The sequence below is a fragment of the Hirundo rustica genome, chromosome 1, assembly GCF_015227805.2.
Source record: "Hirundo rustica isolate bHirRus1 chromosome 1, bHirRus1.pri.v3, whole genome shotgun sequence".
In the NCBI taxonomy this organism is placed as follows: Eukaryota; Metazoa; Chordata; class Aves; order Passeriformes; family Hirundinidae; genus Hirundo; species Hirundo rustica.
Window position 1 is genome coordinate 70,995,679 of NC_053450.1, and position 27,617 is coordinate 71,023,295.

At 40.4% G+C, this 27,617-nt stretch overlaps 1 protein-coding gene across 7 annotated transcripts in view; it reads right to left on the minus strand.

The window, feature by feature from the left end:
* VWC2 (von Willebrand factor C domain containing 2) overlaps nucleotides 1-27,617 on the minus strand; it is a 56,618-nt gene that overhangs the window by 22,119 nt on the left and 6,882 nt on the right. For 6 of the 7 annotated variants that reach the window (XM_040067174.1, XM_040067166.2, XM_040067217.2 and 3 more), the window contains one exon: nucleotides 25,372-25,501. In XM_040067174.1, the coding sequence (XP_039923108.1) occupies nucleotides 25,372-25,501 (130 nt within the window). Of the gene's footprint in view, nucleotides 1-13,282; nucleotides 13,542-25,371; nucleotides 25,502-27,617 lie in introns of those variants that run through there. The other variant, XM_058421227.1, reaches the window with a different exon arrangement.

Genomic DNA, 27,617 nt, shown 5'->3' on the forward strand with positions numbered 1-27,617 from the left:
ATTCCTGAGAGCACAATGACTGTTACCAATTTACACTGCTGCAAACCCATGCCAAAAGAAAACCTGATTCACTATCTACTGGCCCAGGAGATAGGAGAGCAAAGTAGCAGCTGGAGATGGCTCCTGCAAGGCAAAACCTCCTGGCAGGACCAACAAAGTATATGGATGGAGCCCAGGGCTTCTGAAATGAATTTCCATCCTTTCTTATTAAATCAGTCACAAGAACCATTTAGTTCCCCTGTGGTATTTCAATGTTATCCACAGATACATAAATTAAACTTTTTCCTTTTTCTTCTAATTAATTTAGAGTAAGGTTGTCTCTAGCAAGCATTTATATATATGCTTTCTCTCTATACATAGATATATGGATGTAAGCCATCAATAAGAATCTATTTATCACTCCTAGGCTACCACTGAGAGGTGGTCATCAGGACCAAAACAGAATCTACAAACAGGCACAATCCAAAAGAAAATCTCCACATTTATCACCCCAGGCTCTAACAAGCTGTAATTTCTCAGTGCAGCTCAATGACTAAAACAGGTTGAGGGAGACACCTGCTCTATTAGAAGCTTGAACTGAATTATGTTTTCCATGTATTATGGCAGCCTTTCGGTGGCATTTTCTGCTCAAGGGAGCTAGCAGAGAGACCGATTAAAGTAATTACAGAATATGCACCAGGGGACATTTACTAATGGGAGTAAGCTGTGATCCTGCCATTAAGTTATTGTAAGTAGATGATTTTATACACAACTTACACTCCCTCCTGGTCAATGAGATGCCGTAATTATACCTACCCCTGCAGGAGTAGGGTTTTCAAAACAAAGAGTATGTCTGTACATACATACACCTGTGTATACACATACACACACATAACTAACTTTATGCTGTGTGTATTATATAGTACATTATTGTAGAATGTATTATATACACAATTATTATATACTACACTAACTGTATGCATTGCATAAAGTGTAAAAGGAAAGATAGTGATCTACTTAGTATTATAAATCAGAGAAAAAAAAAACCCGCATGTATTTGGCTAAAATATTAAAATACAGCAGCAAACACGAGCATGTCAGTGACAATATTTTCTTCTTTCATAAGATCTGGATCTTCTGCACCATGCTGCTTTAGAAACAACTGATTATTTTTTTTCTAATACTAAAGCAGCATACAAGTTGCAGGGATAAACACATGCCCTAAGCCGCCTGCTAACCAGCTCCAGAACAGGAACACCAGACTCCGTGGGAAGTGTGTGGAGGCCACTGGCTCAGCATGATTCATTTGAAGCTGCTGCTGAAGAGAGCTCAGCCCTGCCAGCACTCACCTGCCCACAGTGCAAGATGAATACTTGATCCTGGGAGTAAACAGCTTTGGTTCATCTGGCATGAAAACTCAGAGCAAAGGAAAGCCCAAAAAGACTGACAAGGTCTTTGTTCTGCAAGATGAAATTTGAAACTATAGGTTTAATTGTGAATCACTGTTTGCTTGTTTTTTTCAAACCAAGACTATGCTATCCAAAAAAACCAAAACAGAGCTCAGTCTCCCTGACTAAATAAAATAAATGTGTGCACAAACACACATTTCTTTCTCCACACAGCTAGCACACTCCTTTCTAATCCACATCCTGATAGGTGCCTCTGTTTTGACGGTGCTGTGCTGGAACAAAAAACAACAGCATGCAAGGAAACAGGAGGACAATTCAGATGAACTCATTCTTAGCTCTTTAGCCACTTCTCTTGAATCTTTACCGAAAGGAGAAACTGCAACTGTTTTAAGGAGCTGGTTCAAGAGAATAACTCAAAGGTCTGACCAAGGCTTAGGACTTGGGCTGTTGTGCCAAGAAGCCAAGAGCAGCAGTGGAGTCTGATCCCTGAAATAAATAAAGCTGGATTCTCCACAAAGCTCAAAAACAGGGATAAACTACTTCAGAGTATTTTTACTATTAGACATGTAATTATCGGCAATATTACAGAGGTGACACCTGTAATATCACCTGTCCAGAATCACTGTCATCCCCAAAAGATAATTAGAAGAATCTGTGTTCATCATTCACTAATTATATTATATCCATTTTAATCCCCTCCTCCACTTTTAAGGAAGTACTTAAAAACTCTAATAATAAAATTAAGGCAAACAAAGAATCGTGCAAGTGTGACATCATACTGTATAGGGAAACACCAGTTGTGCATCCTCGCCTCTGAAAGACTCAAACTATTCACTGCTGTTGAAAACACCTCAGCCACGACCTCCATGCAGGATTTGAACATAAAAATGCCATTCCAAGAAAACAGCAAGTAAAGAAATAATTACTCACAGACTTCCAATTTTGATTTATATTTTGTAATGCAGCAGGAATAGGGTATGATTTAAGGGTGCCAATGGAATTTCATATGGAGTGCCTATTTCTTACAACAGCTTTTACCAAGTTGTAAAACTGAAATCATTAATTTAAACCCTTAAAATATCGACAAGATGTATTTATTACCAAGTCTTAAAAATATTTGGATCATTTTCATTAAAAGCTCCTTAACTGACTGCAACTTGAAAGTGCTTGCAATGGTGGAGATATGATGTGTAAAATGAGTATGGTTTTAATCTTGCTTTTAATCTCATTTTTAATGCTATGTGATCTAAACAACCAAGACATCAAAGACTAGCATTTTCTAATAGGTTTGGTTGTTGTTGTTTTTTTTTTTTTTCCCCAGTTAAATGACATCCAGTTTTCCTTTCATGCACTTTCCTATTTGTCTCTTGCCTTTCAATTTTCCCTTTTATTTAAAATCACATTAAACATACAGCAAAGAATAGATGTACAATCCTAAATGCCTGGGTCCATGCTTCTCACGGTGGCAGTCCCCAGTTGAGAGCATCCAGCACCACCTCTCTCAGAGGTCACTTTATTTCCTTTTCAAATAATCATCAGCTTCACAGCACAAGCAAATGACTCAACATATCCTCTAATTATCAGTAATCCAAAGATGACTTGAAGAGATAATGAATGACAGCTCTGATGCACCAACTCTCTGCTGCTGATTTTGTGCTGATTTCCACCGCTTAACAGAGTTGGCCCTGACCATGTGAGGGCACACCTGACTAAGACACTGCCACACACTAATGTCCATCCTTTAAACCACAAGGTGGTTTAGAGATGATTCGCTTCTACCCTGCTCTGTGTGAAAGCAGCTTCCTGGTGCCACAGAGGCTCCTTGGCGAGCACTGCTGGCCGGCTCAGCTTCCCGAGGCACTGCAGCCACAGCTCCAGCCACACGTGCAAACTCTCTCTGCAGTCACATTAGATAGTCTCTTGGTTTCTTCTCCACTGCCAGTTGTTTGATGCTACATGAGCTGCTGAGACTAAGGTTTAACCCTGTTTTGCTTGCTGGGCCACCTGGAAGCCCGAAGAGGAGGTAGCAGCTATCCACATGTGAAGAGTTGAGGGGGAAGAGGTTCCTGCCCCTTTGCGGGTGAGCAGGAACTTGAGAAGCACAGAAAACTGCTGGCCAAAGACAGGAAAAACAGAGAGGCCTAAATGTTTTGGAGGAGACTAAGCAACACTGCGGATAATGTGAAACCTTGATAAAAGAAGAGTGGAGAGACCTCTCCTTAGTCCAACCTTTCCAAGCCAACCACATCACAGCTTGGGAGACACAGGAAGGCTGTGGACAATTTCCTATGGTCAGACACAGTCCAAATCGTCTGTTGATACAGAGGTCAACAGCTCATAGAGAGTTAAAGCCACAGGCTTCAGAGGGGAAAAAGAGATCTGAATAGTTCAACACCTTGAACCCCTCCAGCTGAGAAGTACTGGGTTACAGAGCATCTTCACACAACATGACGATGTGTGCATGTACCCTCCTCTTTCTCCTCTTCTCCTTATGCTTGCACAATTATTTATTTAAGATGTGAGTTGTTCGAAGGAAGGACCATCTGCTTTCTCACCTCACAGCTACTCTCCCATTATCAAAGAACTTAAAATAACCAAACTCTCTCTTTACTGTAAACACATGTAATATAGATACATGGGTCACTCAATGGTATTTTTTTCTGTTGGTGTTTATTTCAGGGAGCAACAAAAGACCCTGTCCTAGATCAGGATCCTGCTGGAGTGCTGTTGTCTTGTTGTTTGCTTCTTTGGTTTTTCTGTTTGTTTGTTTCCTTTTTCTCCAGAGATAAGGTTAGAGCATGGTGTATCCTAGTTTCAGTCTGTTAGGACTGCATGACCACAGCCGTGCAACACAGCCAAATCAGACTGGGTAACCCAAAGAGCTCAGCTGCTCTATCTAGATGTCTATATCCAGGACAAGGCACTCCTTCCTTGAAGTTTTGCTAAATAAAATCTACAAAATTTTTGCAATGGAATTTGAATTGTTCTGTTCTGCACAACTGCAAATAGCAGAAGCCCATAGGAAACATTTATAAGAGTGCACACAAATCAACACCTGCACTGTCTATTCTGAAAACACTATAAATAGGCAATGACCTGAACGTAACCTGGCTATGGTCCAAACCAGTCAGTCTGAAAGTTGCAATTAAAATCATAGCAGCCAAGAAAACTACCTGCAAAACCTTCATTCAGATGTAAGTCCTTATCTAAGAATGACTCTCATACTTTTTTTTTCCCAAAGGAACCGGGCAACATGGCAGTATTGATGGCACTAATAAACGCCTGAGTACACATATTCTTAATAAATGGTTTGAACGTGGAACTGGAAAGTTCCCCATTTACTTAAACATGCACACCTTCTTTGTGGTTTAATAAAAGCAATTAAAGAAACGGAAGTCAGGGTTAAACAAACAAGCTTATTAAACTGGAACAAGCGTGTTTATGAATAATAATTATTTTTAAAGGTGTCCTGGAGGTTTCTTGCTTCCTTCACTGGGCAAGCTTTGAGATCAATGATTGACATAATTCTCTATTTTTTCAATACTTTCAAACTTCACGTTGGCACAGGATTTTCAATAATGCACTGAATTGTTCCGGTCACAAGTAATAATAACGATCAGATTTTTTTCCCTCCTTACGCAATACACATCATTCAGTGCTATCCAAATCCCCTATGTTTTGTGGTTATAAAAGATAACATGTCAGGGTAAGAAAACCACCCTGTGTACAGGACAGGTAATTGATAGTTTAAGTAATGATAGTGTGGAGACTATGACATCAAGAACCGTATAAATGAAAGTAACAACATGCTCCTTATGAGAAACATGCATTTAGACTGTATACTGGTTGAAGCAGGAATTTCCTTTTATTCTCCATAAAAACGCTCATGAATTTAGAAATTGTAGTGCTGTCGCCAATATAAGCCAATTGTAAATTTAGTGAAAGTTTCCTCAAGACTAGAAGCCTCTCTAAGCAAGAGACATTTCTGATCATGTGGTGTGAGGAAGGAGGCACTGAGATCTGAGAGACATTGCTTGATCTGGTCAAGAAATCTGTGCTAGAAATCCTTTCTGAGTTATGCAAGGAAACATAAAACCATTGAAAAGCAGCTGAGAGGGAGTTATTTTATCCAAGGAACGACTTCACTACCATTGCCAAAAAAGTCACATGAGCTACAGGTGCCACCAGACATCAGAAATGCTCATTTCAGAACTTCCTTTTTGAAACAGATGGCATGTCCTTAATATGAAAGAGGAAGAAAAAGCAAGTCATTCCCCAAACCTGAAATATTTTTTTCTGGCTGATGCCAGCTTTGATGGTTACAAGCAGAACTGAGCATCATGGGCTTCCCTCAAACAATATAGCACAGGGATATCATGGATTCACATTGGATGAGATGCCCTTGGGTCCCCATTTCGAATTTCTCATGCTCAGGATGCTCGCCCTAGACACTGAAAATCTGGGAGTCCCTAAAGTACCTAACACAGAATTTGCACATGATATTGACCTTAGCACAAAGGGAGACATCCTCCTCTTTCCTACACTCTCTTGTGATTTTTTTACTTGTAAAAGACAAAACGGTATCTTAAAACCTGCAGCATGGAAAACTTCGGCCAACAAAGAAAAGCATCATGTCTGTTTACCCAGAAAAAAACAACTCAGAAGTAAATTCAATTTGTCCTTAAGTTTTTCTGTTGTTCACAATTAGTTTTAAGGTCATTAAAAATCTATTACGACTAAAGGCCATAACTAGAAATTTTATAAAATCAAATCACCAACAAAAACCTCCAATCAAGTTTCTTGAATACTCCAGTGCCTCTACTGGCTACAGATCTCTACCACCACATTCCCCTTTTTTTAAATAAGCATTTAGCTGTGCAAAATGCCGCTATGCTTCATACATAAAAATAATAATAATAATTTAAAAATCTCCTGCCAAAGCAACAGTTATGTGGTTTGATGAAAGACACCCTGTAAGACACATACAAAATCACAATAATCTCATCAGTATAATGGATGCTTAGCTCCTATGATGCTGGGAGGAAAGTTTTAAGATGGTGATGGATGACTTTGTTGAAGATGATTAAAACAATGATTTCAATGAAATCTGGTGCAGGACAGATTCAGGGAAGACAGACACATGCACCATACAGTTTGTGCCCATCTGCCTTGCAGGGTTATGGTCAGCCAAGGAGATGCAGGCTGGGTCTGTGTAGAATATATGGCCACCACAGCTCTGCTTTCCATGCCTCCCACTCCCTAATTCTTCACTGGACAAACATTTGGACTTGATCCTATGGCAGGGTACATTCTTTTCCTCCAAACACAGATAAAAGACACGTCAGACTACAATAAAAGCACTTCTTGCCTACATCACTATGGGGATTCAATCTTTTTCCTTAGTGTGTGTCTCTAATTCATCTCTCCCATCTTCTTTGAATCCTTCTCCTCTTTTTCTTCCTCTTCATTCTTCTCTCTCATTTTTTCCTCATTCCTATACACCTTCCATCTCCTTTCTTTACATCACTTAAGTGATATTTGAACTGAGATGTTGGCAGAATTAAAGACCAGCTTAGATGACCAAGAAATATCCACACCAGACAGGTGCACAAGGACAAATTTACCAGGAAAGGAAAAAATACTACTTTGTTCCATACCCCCGACTTTTTCTGAGCTATATTCCAAACACATGAATGAAATGTTTTTTGTTTGAATATTTCACATTTCAATGATGATGTCAGAAAAAGTGCCCACATTTTCACTGCAGCACCAGAAAAGAGGATTTTATTCTCTTTTCAAATCTGCGTGTGTACAAGGACATAACAAGGGCTAGCACGCTCTTGTTTGAAATTGTTCTAGACAGAGGTGGGTAAAAGAAAAAAGAAAATGCAAGCTGTCCCTTATTACAGATTTTCAAACCTCCTCATATCAGCGTGCTCCTGGGATACAATAGTATTTTGTATCCTTTTATCATTCCTGTGCACATAATCTTTATCACAGTTTGGCATGGCTTTGCTCAGTGCCTCTGCAAACAGGTATCGCTCATACCAGTGGGAAAACAGCCAGTGACAGAACTGAAGCTGCACACCTCATAGCTACAGACATATCTCAATCCCACCAGCGGGATCTCAAAGCTGACAGAGAAAATACACAGACTGCACACCTGTTTCTGGTTAAACAAAGAAAATTGGATTTTTATCAGTTTCACTGCCACCTTCTACACAGCACTGTTTTGTCAAGAACCACTAATGAAAGAGATTAGCAGCAGATAAAGAACATACAGTTTTGACTGAATTCATAGATTTATCGAAAACATTTTCCAGCCAGAATTACGTTACATCCTTTTCAGAGCTGAAATAGGATTACAAACCATGGAATTGAATGTCTTAAATATATATCTGTATTACTGCCTATGACTGAGAAGCTTCATTAATAAAGATGTCCCTGAAGATTTTGGGTTTGTGCACAGTCTTGGTGAAGGTTAAAATATAGTGACAGTACGTGTCAGTAATCCATTTTCCTTTTAGCTGCCATTTTGAATAGATGCCCTAGGAAAGAACAGATGGATTCAGTAGTTCACAGCCTGAGACATAAATCAAGAGGAATTAACACATAATTTCCTTTTCCATCCATGTCTCATATGCACATGACCAATGATGTGGCACTTGGCCCACCAAGATTCTTCTCCAACACTAGTTCTGTGTGTTACAGAGGCACTGTGCAGCTGAACTGCACTGGAGATGGCTGGGTTCACTACATACTGTGCTTGTGGAGGTCTGTATAAACACTTAGACAATGCTAGCTGTAAGACGATGCAGCTGGAAGACCTGGAGTCTTTCTGAAACACCCACCTGCGGGCTCTCTCTCTCTCTTTCGGAGCCTCCCAGCTCCATTTCTGCCTCAGCTAGCTTGAGAGACAAACCACAGTTGGAAGGATTTTTCCTCAGGGCCCTGAAGATCCCACAGTGGCTGTGAACTTTTTCCTTTAGAGAGAGCAGGCGCCCGTTGACGGCAAAAGGAAAGAGTCTATCCTTGATCCTGGGGGAATCAGGGCTTCAGTCAGTCCTCCTCCTGTGATCCTGCCCCCGCAGGGTCAGCAGCCCCATCCCTGTCCCTGAGCCAAGAGACCAGCTTCACCTTGTGCCCTGGCTTTTATTCAGGGGACAGGCCCAGAGGGAGGGACAAGCCACTACCCAGTCAGGGACAGGGTGGGAGTGGAACAGAGTTGGGTTACATTCCAGCGTGGGAGAATGGGCGGGGAAAAGGAGACAAACCTCGTGATACATTTTCCAGGGGAACAGGGGTTACGGAAGAAACAATTACAAAACCCAATATAAAAATGAGATACAATATAAACCCAAATAATGCACAACACCCACCTAATCGCTCAGTGGTGCAAGAAGAATGGAAGAAACTTCTGAAAAACTGAATAGAAGTTCTGAATCAACACACAGCTTTTAACTGAGACCAATAAAAGAATGTGTTAAAAATAAATAAATTACAGGATGAAAATGCACATCTCAGAAGCTCTCCCCATAAAACTGGAGAGGCAAACTCTTTTCCAGGGCCACATACAAGGCTACCCCAGGCAAGGCAGCTGCCAACAGACACCTTCCCATGCAGCCAAGGAATCAGAGCTGACTAAATAACACGGTAACCACATCATTTCTTTGTGCACACAGACTGCAGGGAACTTGTGTGCCTAAAGCGTGCTTGCCAGATGGGATAATTAGGCTCAGACAGATCACTGACCTTCCTAATAAAAATAACCCAGAAACAGAGGTTGACTGAAGGAATCTGTGTCATGTTACCAAACTCCTAAACAGTCCATGGACAGCCATCTATACTGACTCACCCAGCAGCTTTGTGTTTCTACAGGTGACTCTTGTAAGGGCACAAATCACTTGGTTTGGGGCATTCTTCATTATTTCTTGAATTTCCTTTACAGAAAACAGGCACTGAGATTTCACTGCTTGGAACTACTCAGTTTTCCTTCTGTGAAACTGATAAAGGCACATATATATGCATTTATGCTATGCTATTCTCTCTGTAATTATCACTGAGGCTGGTTTCTCACACTAAAACAATTTTGGAGAAGTCAAGTCTTTCAAACATCACAAAATGCAAATTCCATTTAACCTTCCATAAAGGAAGGCTGGTACCCATTTAAATAACATCATTTTATCTGGAATTAAAAATGTAAATATAATCAAATAATCTGATGCTTGAAAATAAATCCATTATTTCGGAGTTTCAAAGGCCGTATGAGACACTGTCCCTGAAATCAGGGATGTTTCCATCCCTTCCCCATCAATTCCATTTTTCCCTCCTTGATGTGTACCACAATGTTTAAACCCATGTTGATGAATAACCACATTCACAAAAGGCTACTCTGTTATTTTCCAGGCATTGTCATGTCATAGAATTCTCTTCCATGTCCTGCACCAGAAAGGATTAGACAAGTCCCAATTATTGCTAAGCACAATCTGCTATGAACAAAGCACACACTGCAAGCCCAAAGACAAGCGATTTTGCAAGTTCACAGGCAGAAGATAACTGCAACTCCTCAAGAGGCTCATCACTCCCATGGAGATTAGGCCTGGCTCAGTGAGCTGAAGCAACTGGCAGCATCTTTTCTTGTATACCCATGCCTTGGCATTCTCAGGCAGCCAAATAATTAATGTATCCAGAAGCTTTCTACGAACACAGCCTACAAACACGATGCATACCCAAACACAGACAGGCAGCTCTACTTGGCCATGCAGTGGATGCCCTGGCACAGATGGATCCATCTTGATATTTGAGACTTAGATCTATATATATTGTTTCCACAAGGAAAAACTAGGCATCAAGGGCTAGTCCTCATGTTATTAAAACACATATATTCCAAAAATCAAACTAACTAAATACTCTAATTCAACTCAGAGTAATATCTACCTTTTACAAACAGTGCTTCTTTAGCAGGACTATTCAGAGGAGACTGAAGGGACCTAAACCAAAGTTAGAGGCAGGGCTTTGGTGAGAAAGTTTTAGGTCTGTGGTTCCACATAAGATGCACTTATACACATGGACAATACTTCCTATGTATTCAGCGGCTGTCCTGCAAAAAACAGTGATTCACAACAGAATTTTAATAGTATCTGTACATCTAACTTCTAATCTCAACCCCTGAGTGAAAATTATGTTAACAGCTATTCAATTCAAATTTGCTAGAAAAAACTAACCCACAAATTTGAAAAGGAACACAGATTTTTAATTATAAAGTAGGCAAGTAACCAGGGAGGGGAAAAGAAAAGACAGTAAGTCAAATCATCTTGTTACTTACCTTAAAAGCAGCAGTCACTCCATCAAAACAATAGATAACAAGAATGTATGAAATGACTCAACCCAACTATTTAAGCTCCATATTTTACTCATTTTATGCAAGTCCCACCTGTGTCACAACCACCCACAGCTCGAATCTACAAGCAATTCACTACATAGTAAGAAGAGATTTGATCTTAAAATCACTTTAATGCTGACCTCTAGTGACAACTGATGGGAATTTACCTTTTTATGGCCGTGCCCATTTGGGAATACATCTTTGGGTTTCCCTGTATTTACAGATCTTGCTCCAATTCACAGCTACCCCCACTGCAAGGAGCGTGCAGGCAAGGAGAGATCTAGAACTCACATTTATTACAGTCACAGGTGAATTAAGGGTGATTCACCACAGTCTCTAGAATTGTTATGATCAAATACAAACCTCTGTTTTCACTTATTAAAAAGGGGAAAAGGCAACAAAACAGAAACACTAGACTTTGAGCCTTGTAATTGTAAAAAAGGCATTACAATATCAGCTACATGCAACTAATGACAGACAACTGCCCACATCTTCAGGCAGACAACCAAAATGTCATCTTTCCTCTCCAGATCCATAATAACAAGGCAACCTCTTGTCCTCTAGTGCTCTATAGCAAAAGCAGCCCTGCAGCTAGAGCAATACTCCTGCAGCTTCCTCCGCAAAACAAGGGTGTGTTGGGCCCTTGGGGCAGGCATTTCCTCTGCACACCCATTGCAACACAGTCTAGATGGAAGGATACCCAGGTTACAGCAAGTTACCAACCACCTCACGCATGAAACCAGGGAGGAAATGACAGCAGCTGCTCCAGAATGCAGCTTTGAACGCTTCCAGTGACAGAGCATTAACAACATCCGCATCATAAAATACTTCTTATATCAAGTCTAAATCTATCTTCTTTTAGCTTAAAACCCCTTGTCCTATCACAAGAGTCTCAAATAAAAAGTTTGCCCCGGAGTCTGGGAGGCAAAGTAAAAGGGTGATGGCCATGGACCACTGTAGGCAACTGTTTTGACAGAGTTTCCAAAGTGGGAAATGTTTTCATCTGGAGATCTGCCAGCTGGATCTGAGAGGGTGAGAACCACCTCTGGAGCTGATCCCAGATTAGGGTAAATATAAGTGGGGTTTGTGTTATCTGAATCTGTAACATTCCCTTTTGCATTGTCCAGATGTTGTAACTCATGTATACCATTTAGATGGACATTACCAGCACCAGGGGCAATTTTCATATTCTGTCAACTGTCCAGCCCAAATATTTGCCTCTGGTAGAGTACTCAAAATTAGAGCTGAGAAAACTTCTGCCTTCCGGAAAGCTTGTTTAAAGGACTGTAAAAGCTTCCAGACTGCTCCTTCGCTTAGCTGATAACACAAGGATTTTTACAGAAGCATCTTCTGGTGCACAGCCATGGCCAGGTGACAGCACAGACAGCAGCACGGTAAGGGAGAGAGCCCCAGAGCCCTGAGGAAGCATGCACCACAACAGGACGTGGAGCCAAAAACTTATCAGTCATACCTAGGCACACACACCAACCCATGTATTTCAAGATAATTGACTTGACTCTTCAGTCATTTTGACTGGAAACAATCAGCTGTCACAACAGACAAGTTCAGAAGACTGAAGATTAAACACTCAGCTGATGTGAAATTAAAAAGTTCTCTCATACTGACAACTATATCACCTTCTCATAATGAAGACTGCAGAGTGGTTAGAGCATCTCTGCTGAACAAGCTGCCAGCAAGAAAATCCAAGGAAGTGTTTATTTTTCAGCACCACAGGGACATAAACGGTACACTTCACAAACACCTGCTTGCCAGCAAGCCAGGCAGCCTTTGGCAGCAAACCTGGATCTTCCTTCCCCCAACACTTGGGACTCGATGATTCCTCCAATGTCTTAGCAGCTTATCTAATCACAACAAAACACAACAGTCGTGTCAGAAGGAAAGCATACCTTATTCAAACACACTGAAATCAAACCCCAACTTGCAGATTTAATGTCTAGGCTACAAACTAGGTAAATGAAGCTTTCTCGTGTATGCCAGCTCCATGTAGGAATGCTTAAAAATGTACATATATAATTAGACTAAATTATCTTAGCGGGCTGGCGGGGAAGAGTGGAGGGGAGAGAGAAAGAAGGGGCAGGGGCTTACTAATGGATACAGAATTGCCTCTAAGTTGTCATAATCATGCCTAGCTTGGACATCAGCATAAAGTGGTCTTAAAAACAATCATTTGCTCATGTTAGTGGCTGTCAAAGCTCCATCTAATCCATTCATTAACAAAATATCAGGTTAGCAAGCTGCTGTGGCCTTCTGATAATTAGTTTTCATTGTGGGATGGCACATTCTGTATCACATTGACATAATAACTGCATAAACTGCTATAATTTATTTGCTGAGCCTTTTTTTTTCCCATTAGTTCTTCAGCAGTTTGTATTAAACACACACGAACTATCAATACAGAGACTCCTTTGACCAATCAGAGAAGTCTCAGACAGCATGGATAGCTATTACACAAGCACTTCATGACTAAATACTTGCTTTCAGGACATTTAAAGAAAGGTTGATAGAATAGCTGAGAGCAGACCATGCCAAAAAGGTGTCCTCAGTAGGTCTCATCTCCATCATCTACAAGTGCTGAGTAAGGTGCTACTGTGGCCCAGCACACAACACAACGATTGAGCAATGGTTGTGCAGGAAAAGGACTGCTGCTGTTTCACCATCTCTTAATTAGGTCTGTCTTCTTGCCTTCACAAGAAAGTAACCATCCAGGATGGGTTTGGCCAGGCTAAAGTCGAGATAACCCAATCCTTTTTCTGCAAAGTAATTTAAAAAGAAGCAGTTCAAAGAGGAAATCGTAAGATGTGGACAGTAGAAAGCAATGTTATATTTCTCTTCATGTGAAAATGAGCAGCTTTCTGTGAGGCTCTACAGCATGCCACCCCAGCCAGTTTTATGGTAGCTAGGTTAGGATATTTTATTCCTTCTATCAAAGACATGATCTTTATTCTACTCCTCGGAAATTGTGTATCAGCACTGTGAGTTCATGGGTTAATTATGCAGCGCTCTAAAGATCGCGTGTGCAATGTCTTTTAATTTTTTTGCTTCTCCCTTGACTTGTGAGCACAGGGAAGATTTTCACTGGTATTATCCCTCTCCCCGTTACTTTAAAGGTACCACACTTTATCACATGATTTTTAATTCATACACTATCACTACTAGAGGCCTCATCTGTTCTCACACGGGAATATTCAGGGGAATTTCTTGCTGCTCTTCCCTGTGCTTCTGTAACCTCTTCTTGCTGAGTGCTCAGCAAACATGGTAGATTATACAAACCAGGTGGGAGAAACCGGTCTTCAAATAATAGCATACTTCTAATAAATGCAAGCCTTTCTTAATGAAGCCTGACAGATGTTTACAAACAATATTTCACACTGATATGTAAATAAAACCACTTGGCAGAAATCTTAACAAAAGGTCATCAAAATACCCAAGCAATTTCTTTCACTACTTAACATATGGTTTCACTGAATTTCATTTACCATTGTGCTGCCTTGTTTGCTCCATGAGATATTATTAAGGGTCACTGCTCTTTCCTTTTCTGTCTTTGACAGGACTCATTATTTACATATCTCCCCCAAAATTGTCCAGCTTAACCAGTGTTTTCCCTTTTGAACTCAAAATGTTCAAGAAGGTCTGACAACGTATTAGCAGAAAGGAATGGGAAATACTTTGGAGCATAACAAGTTACTTTTACTGGAAAAAGCAATTAACATCACACTTCAGTGAAACTACCTCTGAGAAAGGAGATAACACCAAGTATTTGAAACACACGAGGCCCAAAAGCAATTGTTTGGATATGGATCTTCTTTTTTCAATGCTATTCACCAAATAGTATTTTGAATCCTGTTACAATGCATTGCTTGTTCTTTTCTTCTTACACTGCTCCATCTGATCGATTCCACTTGAAAAGAAAAAAAACAATTAAATAACATGTTGGGTGAGCACACGGTGGAGATAGAGTTATTTTTTCCATGGGTAATAAAGAGTGTGTGAGTTGCTCGCAAAGGGGGTCAGTAACCATTGTGCAATAGCAAGGAGAAATGATGCAGGAGAAAAAAGCACTCATCATCTACAAGACTGTAAGGTAACGAGAATTTATGCATGTGGTTTTGTAATGGGCCCCTACCCAAGGGCTAGCAGCACAGAAATAACCAAACAGATCTGAAGACTCAGCAAAAGAACAGGGCATTTAGAAGAAAGTGATGTTTACCACTAGGAAGTCATTCCTCTAATGAAAATTTAACAAGCACTAGTGTAGGCAGAAAAAAAAATAAAATTACAGTTTCCCTAAATGAAAATAGCAATCAAAGTTTTTGATTGCCTATCAGCTTTGAAATGCTAATCATTATGGTAACTGTGTTGGTGAAGGTAAGGAATTACTTAAAGTGTGTTATTTTCTTTTTTTAGGTTGGTTTCTTTTTTTTTTTTTTAATCACTGCTGCTCTACAGCTGCACATGCTCAAGGAAACAAAACCGTATGGATAATTACCCCTGTGGAAGCAATCCAAAGGTTCACAAAGTAAAAGCTCCTTCCACCTTAAAGATCAAGGTTTTAAATTAGGAAAGTACTTAAGTCTCCAGCTGATAAAGATGTTTGACTTGCTGGGCAAAGGTAATCACCAGGGACTTAATTCAGGACTCTCACAGCATACAACACAGGGGGATCCCCAGTGCAGTAGTTTGAAACAGTAAGATCCTACTTAGAGCAACAAGAAAAACAAGCATTGCAATTTTACAAATATTAATAAAAAAGCAAGAGAAGCTTTTAGCCTTTTTTCCCTAAAAACTCATCATCCCTTTTCCTTCAGAACCCTTTTTCCAAATACTGACAGAGGTGTCCCACTCAGCCCCTGGTCAAGCTCATATCAGGACTTCATTTGACTTCATTTACAAATACAGTTCCAGCAGGACTAGAAAACTTCCGAGATGCTCATGGTAGGACCTTCAAGAAACTCAAAAGAAAGAGGACTTATGTTGAGTTAAGGCAAACCTGGCATTAGCAATCCTGCACTGTGTGGAAAGGCCATCGTGATTGCAAAGCTTAACCACAGAAAAGCAAAGTGGTAAGGAAATGAAATCTAATGAAATCAGCTAATTCTCTGTTTCCATCAACCAGTAAGTCACTTGAATCAATTCACATCTTCCTTAATGCCTAAATCTCAAGCTCCTATGGAAAAAAAAAATAAAAATAAAAAGACAGAGAAAATTACACTGCACTTAGAACTATAGGAGATTTTGATTATATCATTAATCATCAGAGGGCAAGTGTTCTTATATGAGAGAGATATACCAACATACCACAGCACTTTAACATAAGCCTCCATTTCCCCTCAAAGCCAAGCAAACTCTTGGATGCCTCATTGAACGTAATGAAATGGCGATGAAAACATGCAAAAGAACGTAAAGCAAAATGCACAAGGTGTGTGTCTCTCCTCTTGGCTCCTTTTGATCACACCACAAAATACTAACCAGCCACCTAGACATATTACTGTAGCACCTAGCTAGTAAACAGCTTCTATTTACAAACAGGATTATCTGCAAAGAACACAACTAAGAGCTCATGTGGACAGTACCGTAGCTCAGCTGACACTGGATAATGAATTAACCTATGGTACCTCAATCTAGACCAGTACAGGGTTTCAGAATCTAAAAGCTCACAATTTAATCAAATAGTGTAGTGTTCTATTCATAGGGAATATTAGTCCAAGGATGTAGCATACAGCAAGATGCATATGAGTATTTCAGACCTTGGAAGCCTACATGCCCCCCAAATGTTTGCCACAATTTCAGCTAGTGACACACAAAATTAAAATAGACGTCCAATAGCAGAACTGGGGGAGAAAAATAAGCACTGGTTATATTTTCTCTAATGAAAAGCATATAAAGAAATACAGGATGTAGAAGACAAGGCAACTCCCTTAATGTTTGTTTTCTCTGAACAGGAAAGAACTAACCATGGGGGCAGTGTATGGAGCAGGGGGAGCCCACAATGTGACATCTGTGACATTTTTCTCTTTTTACATCATACCTGTCTCCATGTGTGTGGAAACAAAACTGCAATATGAAGTCAGAAAATTCTTACATAGAGAACTTAAAAATACAAAACAAACAAGCAAACAAAACCCCAAAGCAATTGATGACTTCATTTTAGGGAGCATGGGCTGGCTGTTCTGCTAGAAACCAAGCAAATGCCCAAATGCTTCTCTGCTCTGTGTAGCAGAGAAACCGTCAGGAAAGACAAATCAAGCAATAGCACACTGTTTACTCCAATACCCTGATGGACCTTGGCATGAAGGCACTTTCCTGTTTGAACTCCAACCAGCACCCAGAACTACACAGGATGGCACATACACGAAACTGCTGTGACAAGCACCGTATGATACATCAGATACATGAAAGTTGCTAGAAAGTTCTGTTGTCCAATCCCGGGATTTCAGTGCATGTTCTTTTCTTATCAGCACAGTAAGAATGGTGATTTTTCTGCTCCTAAGGCTGAGACAAAACACACTTTAAGAAGCCAGGTAGCTGCAACACATGGAAGTTCTGACCACCATGAGGAACTGTTTCCTACACTCACCTGGGACCATCACTATTAAACAACAGCCTGGGGCACATCATCATTGGCTTTTGCTTCAACTTACAGTAAAATGATAATTCCTGCAAGCACCTGCCACAGAAGCAGACCGATACAGCAGAATTTAGCTTCGATATACGACTTAAGCCTCCATTATCAAGTAAGAGGCAAAAAAATGGAATGCTCTTCAGGCTCACTGTAGAAACCTGTAATGAAAAACTATTGCAAAGTAAATTCTGAAAACTTTATGGGATGCTTTTATAGTTTAATAGGCTCTTCTACATCTGTCTGCTTAAGTATAAAGTACCACATTAAATACCAAGAAGGTCAGTGTAATTTCTGATTGTCCTCATGTGTCTAAGCAAAGTGATGGGACATTATATACTCAGGGGCAGTTACAGCTGCCTCTTAACAGCAGAACTCACAACTGAGAACATTTTGGCCCCTGGAAGGAAAAAAAAATTGCACACAATATTTACCCGTAATAAATACATACACACTATATAAACTGATTTATCCATGTAACTGATCTAGGCTTACTGTAACTGGATACTTTTGCCGTATTTTCAGACAGATCCTTTTCATGCTCTGATGGGTTTCTGTACTTAGGAAAATACGTATGTATACCCAGGAAGTCAACATAACTTGTAAGCTAAATAAACACCCTTGCAGGAGATAACAGCACCCACCACTACTTAGGCAGCTGAACATGAGCAATGCAACGGTGGATTGTACATCCACGTGCATGCACGCACATGGATGTGAGCTGGAAACAAGAAGGCCTGTGTGCTTTTGGCATAAGGTTTTGCACAGCCTGCTTTGCAGCGCTGATCCATGCGCATTTGAACAGCTTTGGATTTAAAAAATGGCACAAGAATAAAATTCTGTGATTTCTGCACAGAAAGCACATGTAGCCTATGCAGTCACCAACTTTCCCACAGTAGAACGAGAAAGTGAGCAGAGAGATTAAATAAGTTTAACGGAATTCCTTGAATTAAGACAATACAGACCAAACTTCCTCTCAACTTCATCAGTAGCAGAAACCAAGAATAAAAACTACTGCAACCAGCTTACCAACTTCACCCACCAGATTTGGAAGACACTTTAAATACCCAATGCAGACTGTTGAGAAGCAAGACTGTTGTTTTCAATGCATCTGCCAAAATACCTGCTACAATTTTTCAATCTACTGCATCATCTCTAGGCCATTTTAACCAGATATGGCTGTTTGTGCGACTTAGATGGTGTTTTCCTCCCTGAAATACTTATTCCCCCAGAACACTAATATTTCTTGGTTACAGTCCCATATTGTAGACAATTTTGTGAAATACATTCTATTAAAGTGGAGAGTCCAAGCAGAAGTTTTTGCTAAGTGACTCAAGCGCACAGAAACATGGACCAAATGTTACTCTGCATACACAAACAATCAAATGCCTCAAGTAAACACATTAGAAGGGAACAAATCACATTGGTGCATACTGTGTGAGTGAAACTGGGATTAGTTTGAAATGATTTCTTGTTCATTAGGTTACTTTTTAATGTACATTCAATTTTTGAAAATTAATTACATACAGTTTCAATCTTATCAACTAGAATTTACAATCCTTTTATGGTCCCTGTATTTCACATCTAGAAGAGGTCACCATGCCCACCTGATCTGATCCCCTCCTTACAACGAAGACTGAAGAAACCACTCCCAGGCTTTAAAATTTCTGGATCTCATTTGCTATATATAAATTAGCTGCCAAAGCATAACTGAAAAATGTATTTAAAGTGACAATAGAAAGAGGAAGACAGGACAATCAAAGGCACTGATCACTTAAATTTTACAGCAGTTACATTCCTGATGTTTGCAATAGTCCTGCCTTGACCTCTACTTGGACACCAGCAAGCACAATACTTTCTTCATTAAAGCATTTATGGTCAAGGTCCTATCATATTTTATTAACACACTGCAGAAGGACATACAGGTCGGATTCACCACGGTACTTGAGCAAGGTTGGGGCTGCAGGGCAGAGAAAACAGCCAGCTCACTTGAGAGCTGCCAATGAGCAACTTCCCTTCATGGGCCTGGAATAAACATCCTCATCTTTCTTACAGCCAGACGTCGTCTCTCAGCCCAACACAGCCTCTCTCCACCTGGATCTTAGAGGGATAACAGAGGCAACGGTACTGCATCAACCAGCACCATTGTTTAACAGAGTTGAGTCCCAAGGTGAGACAAAGTCCTGTTTTACCAACAGCAGCAAAAGGAGACAGCAGCTCTGCCAGCTGTTACCAGGGTTTTGCTTCCTTGAGAGCTCCTTCTCTCAGATGGAGGTCCCCACTTGCTATTCAGAAGCACTTTTAAGTCACCTTGGGCCTAAACAATTTATGTAGAGAGAAAGGTTCTAAAGCAAGTTTCAGTGAATCAACCTCACAGCACAAGGATAAAAAACCATCACCACACGCCCTCCCTGGCCACAGCACATTACACCTGCACCTCATCAGCAGCAATCATTTCAACCAAATGATGCATGAATTTCAACCATAACTATGAACACAAATATCAAATAAGGTCCTGACTCATTCCACCAAAGGCACTTGAAATGACTGCAATCAGTAAAGTCTCCCTATTGCACAGCCAGTAAGAATAGACATCTGAAAATGATACAGCCCTGAGAACACACTTGATTCTCCAGGCATCAGTGTTTTTGACTGTACAGCTATGAGCCTTTGCTGAAAGGAGGATCTTGGCTCTCCCTGCTCTAGACAGAGAAACAACACTGACACACAGATAGATGAATGCTAGGAAGGCAACAGGATCGTCTTCATTTTAACTGGGGCAACCTTTCAGCCATATAATGAAATCAAAATCTCTTGGGGACCTTAGATCAAAATGGTTTTTGGTCTAGCAACCACGACTCCCCCCCAGGCTCCACGCAGGTTATGGGTTTAATCTCATTTTCCTGCAAGCACACAGGCAGGAGTGGTGCCACCCTTGACTCCATCGGCTGCTCCATGGCTGCAGGCTTCAGGCACAGCAGAATTCAGCTGTGTATGCCTATCAGGGCTCTAATACTGGGAATAGAAGTGGAACACACAACCAAGGTAATTTAACCTAGAGCAAGATAATTCACTATCAGTACTACCCCCCGCCCCCTTCCACAGGCTCAAATGCATCAGTGACAAGTACCCAGACTTTTCCCAATGAAAGAGTGACTGTATGCCCATTATCTTTACCCTTAATTCTGCACAAATTGTAGAAAAGTCTGTACCTGAATCTAAGGTTATTGTTACCACTGTGAACAGGGATGTCTTCTGCAAAAATAACCACAATGCTAATATTGTATAGCAGTACGAAGATCTGAACTGGACACCTGTTACTTAATGCAACTTTCTGAAGTCAGATTTAACTTTCTGGATATTTTTTTTTCTTGTGGCTGGTGCTGATGGTATCATGGGCTAGCCCAATTTTGTTTTCTGGTTATAGAGAAATGTAAAATGTTTTTCCCTGCCCGTAGAGTGGGTTTGGGGGGGGGAGGACAGGGACCTGTCAATAAGCTGGCCAGGATATTGGCAGCTAAGTTGACCAATGGGAAATGTTGATGCGACTTTGGAAGGAACATTTAAAACTAACCTGCTGCTGATCCGTCCCCCTCTCGCTTTGGGGATCTGCCACGAGGGAACATCGGAGGTGGCCGGGCCAGCCCCGGATTGGCCCTTGCTGCCCTGCTGGGCTGGGCCTGGCCGGGTCCCCGAGGCTCGCTGCCTTCACAGAGAGGGTCTGGGCCGGCTGAGCCCCTTTCCCTTGCTTGCCGGCAAGGAAGAAAATCAGCTGCAGCTCGGCGGTGCTGACCACGTGCTCGGACCGCGGCAGAAAGGGCTCAGCTGTGGCCCAGCTTAATCGCCCCTGGCAGCAGAGAAAGAAAAGCCTGCAGCTTCATAACAACTCTGAGCTGAGCCACCCTGGATGAGACCGAGGGGTGGAAAAAAGAACAGCTACCAACTTCTTCTATCAGCACAACTTTGCACTTTCCTCAGCTCCTGCAGCTTCAGTGCTTGCACACAGCTCTTGCATGCCCAGGCGGCTGTAACCCTTTCTTAGCAACAAGGAACTTTTAAAGCACAATTCTTCCTCGAGAGAAAGAAGAAGGAAAACCAGAGGGTACATAGAAGACACTGCATGAAGTCAGTTAGATTAGAAGTGAAAGAACTAATAATATTAGAATAGGATTGAAGAAGTGGACATTTTTAACCGGACTTTTCTAAGGTAGATTATGAAGAAATGAACTGTTCTTTGCAGCATCTCAGTATTGTTGGGTAGAATGCTATTCTAATCAAAATTAAGGACTGATGTAATTGATATTTATTTAGGAAGTTTAAAGCCCCCGCTCCTGGGTTAAAGGAGGTCTCAGCCTTTGAGACAAAGATGATTTTAGACTAGAAGAAGTATTCATAAATAGTACTCCAGATACACTGAGAAGCTTTGCTGATAGAACATCATTAAGAGCACTGGACTATATTTGTCTTGTAGCAAATGTCTTCATAAAAGATCTTAGAAAGACTCTTCTCCTATAGTAATGAGTAATGATATAGTGAAACTGACTGAAAATCTTAAGTCATGTCTTTCTATGTTATTCAATAAGAAAGTTAACAGTTTGTAAGAGGAGAGAAGCGTGTTTTAAAGTGTCATTCTGTTTATCTTCTTTTTCTCAATTTTTTTTTCCTCTTTCATTCTTTTAGTGTACGTTAATAAAACTATTTTTTTTGTAGTTCACTCTTAAGCTTAAGCCTGCTTTGGTTTTTTTCCTCCTAATCTCTCCCTCCCACAAAAAGAGAACAAATACTGAAACACCTACATTAATTGGTGTTTCTGCCCGGTTTTATTAAACTTAAACCATTACAGATGATTATCAAAAACGTAAAGCTTAACATGCCAATCCACATGAGAAGGAAGCCTCTCCTCCATGCCCCTCTGTCCTCACCCTGTTTCTTTCATATAAGATAAAACAGCTCCCTCAGCTGCAGTGACTTGAGACATAAAAAGCAGGAAAATTCCCCTAATCCCAAGATCTTCCCAGTGAGGTGTTACCTTTTGTCTCTCCTATATACTACTTTTCAGAGCAAGTGTTCTTTTAAAGCATTCCCTATCCTTGCTCACAAAGGAAAAAATAGTATCTTCAGCTATGGAAGTATATCCAGGCTTCTTCTTGAAAGTCAGGATGTGATACAGAAGATTATTAAACACTACGCATACAACCGTTCCTTAATTCCACAAGTCTGCCATTCATCACTGCTTACATCCAAAGCAAGTCCGTACCTACACACGTGCACGGCTGTGTAAGCTCAGTGTGCAGTTACAATCCACCCCTCCTCGCAAGGGCTGCCAGCAAATTTGTGAAAAAAGAGGAGGCAGCTACATGCCTGCCTTCCTACAAGAGATAAGGCACAGGGTCTCACACCTGTCAAGACAATGAATTCATAAATTTCTATAATCACAGGCTTTCACTAGATCTCCTCCGTAGTTCTTAATCGGGCATTTGTACACGCTCTTACCAGTGACAGACGTAGTCACTCAGCTCTCACTGCTGGGTCACTGCCAGCAGTCTTGCACCAGGCAAGTTGGGAAGGTCTTGTATGTTAAGAAGTGGCAGGAGAGGGAGGGAGATCAGTTTGACTGTGTGCATCTTCAACACACAAATGCTGGTAACTGTAGAGAACCCAAACTTCACCTCCCACCCCTTCTTGCTCAGTAGAGCAGATCATGATGGCAGTTACCTCACTTGGATGTTTACTACAGCTCCACCTTTCCCACCATTCAGGTTAAATGGCTGAGCTCCCTAGATATCACCTAAAGCTCTTTTGTGTCACTAACATGATGTCATTGATGTCATCGCTTTAACAATCAACCCTGAAGCACAACGCAGTGATTGTTTCTCCAACTCACATTCACAGCACATTTGTTCCAGCAGGCTTGAAAATGAGAGGATGAGGCAGGCTAGGTTTTCCTGCTCAGTAGGTTTTTGCTCCAATCTAATTAAAAACATTCAGCAATTCACTGTACTTCCTAGAGAAAAGCACGTGTACCATACTTGAAAATAAGCTCTAAAAGGAAACATGGGGGGGGTTTGGGTGTTTGGTTTTTTTTTTTTTTTTTTAAATGCACTCCCCAGATGGAGAGGTTTCCTCAGAAGCTTCTTTATGATATTATACTGAAACTGCTGAACCAGAAAAGTTGAGATGCTTCTGAGCTATCTTGGTCTTGTTATTGCTAATGGTTTTCTTCTTCATCTAAGAACTAACAAGGAAAGCCACTGCTGGTTCTCTGACATGCAGAGAAGTGACAGTACAGCTCACTAGAAACAGACAGCTTTGGTCACCTTGGTCTGAAACTGGGTCAGAGATGCCAGCTCACAATTATATGGGAGAAATATGCAAGGATTCAGAGGATGAGGACAAGATCATCCTATTCTTGCTGGCAGAACTCAGATAATACAGCTTTAACAGCTCTGAGAAGGCAGTTTCCTCACAACAAAAGGTATGTTTCATGTACAATTTTTGGTAACTTTTCCTAATTTCTGGGAAAATTGTCAGGGAATCTATGTGAACAGCCAAGCTAAGCCTCACACTGCTACACACCTGAATCCAAAAGAGAGCCATCAACAGGAGATTGCCACTACTGTGCGTTGTGTTGCTGCTTGTGGGAGAATGTGTGCTGATGGAAGGTCAACCTGGCTCCAAACATTGTTAAGATCGCTGGACAAATTCAGTGGGAAAGACTAGAGAGTCTTAACGAATTCTGCTTGTAACTCCATCCCTGACACTGAAAACAGACCTTTTGCCAGCTAAAGTCACTTCGACCTGGGGAAATGCAGCAAAGAATGTCACACACAGTGTCACCAACATTCTTGCCATCTAACAGGTGCTAAAGGATCCTTCAGACTAGCTAGCTATGACATCACCCGCTTCCAAATTCAGACTTTCTCAGGAACTGTCCCTAAATGCCTCGAAAAATGCCTGTCCTAATCTCTAGAAATGAGAGTGCCCTTAAGCTGTACAGCCGAGAATAAATTCCTTCAGGGTTGTAACAACCAATTAAGGGATGCGAAGCAATTACTTTTATATCCATACAAATGAAACTCCTCCAATGCAATTAACAATTCCTTATCATCTACTGTTGAATTTGTGGAAACCATATGCTGTACACTCTCTCCTCCCCCAACTTTCCCGCAATTTTAAGCAGTTTGTTTTAGCTAATGTAATGAAATCTACCTATTGAAGAGAAATAATAGATGTGTGCACATTATCTGAGTATTTTAAAATGTCTTTTTTAATTTTAAATATAATTTCATTTGAGATTTTGCAGCTTTCATTTCTATTAATAAATTATCATTTCTTCCTTGTAAGTGATGAGCTAGTATGTCATGTAATTTCTTTCCTCTAAATAGACTAAGACTTTGATCTAATGCAAGCCCTTGCTGGGAGTAGAGAGACTTTCTATCTAATTTAGTTACAAAAAATATTCAATTAAACTTGGGAGTTTAATTCATTTAGTTATGAAAATTAGATGAGCTCAATAAGGTACATTTGATTTGCCTTAAGGAAAAAGGGGAAAAGAAAAAAAAAAAGGAGAGGAACATCTGAAAGGGAAACAAAAATGAATGGAGAACAAAAGTAGCTTTTCCTGCTCATGTTGAAAAGTCTGAGTTCCATTTTGTGTGCCTATACAAAACACAACCACAATGAGTTCGTGCAAATTATATATCCAAGAGATACATGAACAGCTGGTATCAACATCCTAATTGCCTCTTGACAAACTAACAAAAATCCCCACAGGTCATAACTGAGTCCACCTCAATCAAGAGAGATCTGATTTCTCACAATAGGATTACACCATCCACACACAACTCTTCTTCATCTCCATTCGATGAAAAAGAAAAATATCTGAGTTATTTTTCAAAAGCAGAACAGAGCAACATGGATGCCTCCAACAGGGACCTCCTCCTGATTTTGCAGCCATCACTCACCGTTTTTGCAGATGGGACAGCACTGGTCAGGCTCATACACCGGATCCACACACTCGGTCTGGGGACAGGCGGAGACCGTGCACAGCACTTCACCATTGGCTTCACAGCGACACCTTTCACACGGAGAAACCTGAAACACAAACCCAGGCACCCTTTAACTCCTTCACTTAATGCACTCCTGGAGCGTGCGGAGTCCACCTTCTCATCTGCAATGTTCTTTCCTTCACATCTTTTTCCTCCCCACTCTAAAACAAATGGGTTTTGTGGCCTAAATAATGCAGAGAGCAAGACTGGGCTGCTGCAAAATTATGGAACCACAGCAGGGAAAAAAACCCCAAAACAAAACAGGTTCTTTTCTGAAGCTACATACTGAATATGAAAGTCAGACGGGTGTTGAAAACGAGAACGGTGAAGACTTTTAATACAAATAAAACAAAAATTCCCTTACTGATTTTTTTAATGAACTTCCTGAAAATTAAGTTCATAATCTAGTTTAGTTCTATTAGAGGATAAAAAATAATTTAGAGAAAAAAAAAGTATTTTAAGAAGAAAAGTTTTGCTAAATGAAGTTTGAAACTTCTTTAAATGGAAATCCTTACTGTAATTTTTTTCAGGATTGAAAGTATTTTGGTAACAAGAAGTTACATTTTATTGAAAAATATCTTTTTCAAAGAGATGTCAGGAAAAAATCCCATCCTTTTGAATTCCGGTATTTCCCATAGGTTAATTGTTTTTGGACAATTCTTCTAATACTTGTAACTTTCTGAAAGGAAGTTGAAATTCAAAGAAAGGGGTGAAGGAAAACACAGGTAATCCTTTAATCCTAGTGAAATGTTACTGGGTTTGAAGAACTCTTACAGAATAGGAATACCATGAGATAGTTACTTGAAAGACCTACTTCAAAGAAATTAATTCCCAACAAAAGAGTAGCGAGACTCTCCTTAGTAAAACATGGACTTTGAAATGCTTGCATTTGCCACATGTACAATTCCAGCTGTCCTCCTCAGCATTCCTGACCAGGTGCCTCACACTTACACTGCTGACATCCTCATACCACACAAGATAGAGAGAAGCAAGGATTGCTATAAATGCTATACTGTAAATCTCATTGCTGCACTCCAAAAAACCACATGGGTACCCACGCTCAGAATACAGGATGAAAATGCAGTTTTCCTCTAAATCCTCTAAATCTATAATCTGTGCAGATACTGATTTACTTAAGAAGGAGGTTGTTCTTTTTATGGACCCTTTTTCATTCTAGATTCCAGCTGATGTAGATGATCCCCCACTGCACTTCTCCAGTAAGAGCAGGAAAAAGAAAATCTTAAAAAGAAAATAATTATTCGCTATGAAGAATCACCCAGATGTCTAACTTGCAGATCATCTGCTTCTTCTCCCTATTTTTTAGGCAGCCTATCACATTTTTTCCTCAAATCCATTCTCTGCTTGCTTGCCTCTCACATCCTTCTCACCTCCAAAGTTCAAACACACTGATGCTTGCAAAGCATCGTCTACAGCTAAAAGCTCATTCATGCTCTGCTACTTCCCACCTGCCAAGGTTTTTCCTTGCTTATGCACTCACATATCTTCCACGCCCTCCCCTCTGCTTAGAAAGCCTAAATAGGGTCTCCTGCTGTGTTGCTTTCTGCTTTTATTACTATTATTTATTTCAGGTTTCCTTTGCAAGGTACTCACTCTGTGTTTTCTCTTTGCTTTACACTCTATCAAGGATAACACCACAGCATATGTTTATGAAAACCCACATGGAGGCTGACACCCCAGTGCAGAAGATCTTTATGACAAACTTTGGGACAACTTTGTCCTGTAATTAGTTTTAACTGTCATGTTCACTTCCAGAGGTGGAGTGTAGGCAGATGAGGAGGTTTCTGATCCAGTGCTCAGAGTTGAAAGGCTCAGGTATTTCAAGTAATCACTTGAACCACATATGAAGTTTTGAGTGTCAGCAAACCTGAGCTCCTACATATTAAGGCAATAATAAGAAGCCTTCCTTCTAGAGTTATATCTAGAAACAATATTTACTAAATTATAAAAATGTGTTTTTCAAAGAGGACTGATTTTTAAAAATATTTCTCAGTATAAAAACATTATACAATATATAATCCTACTTGAAAAAATATAGTAGCACTCAGTTTCAAGGATCAGGATCAACAAGGCAAACCTAAAGCTTTCAATCAAATTTAACACTTTTTGCCATGACCTGGAAAAGATGCAAATTTGCCAACTAT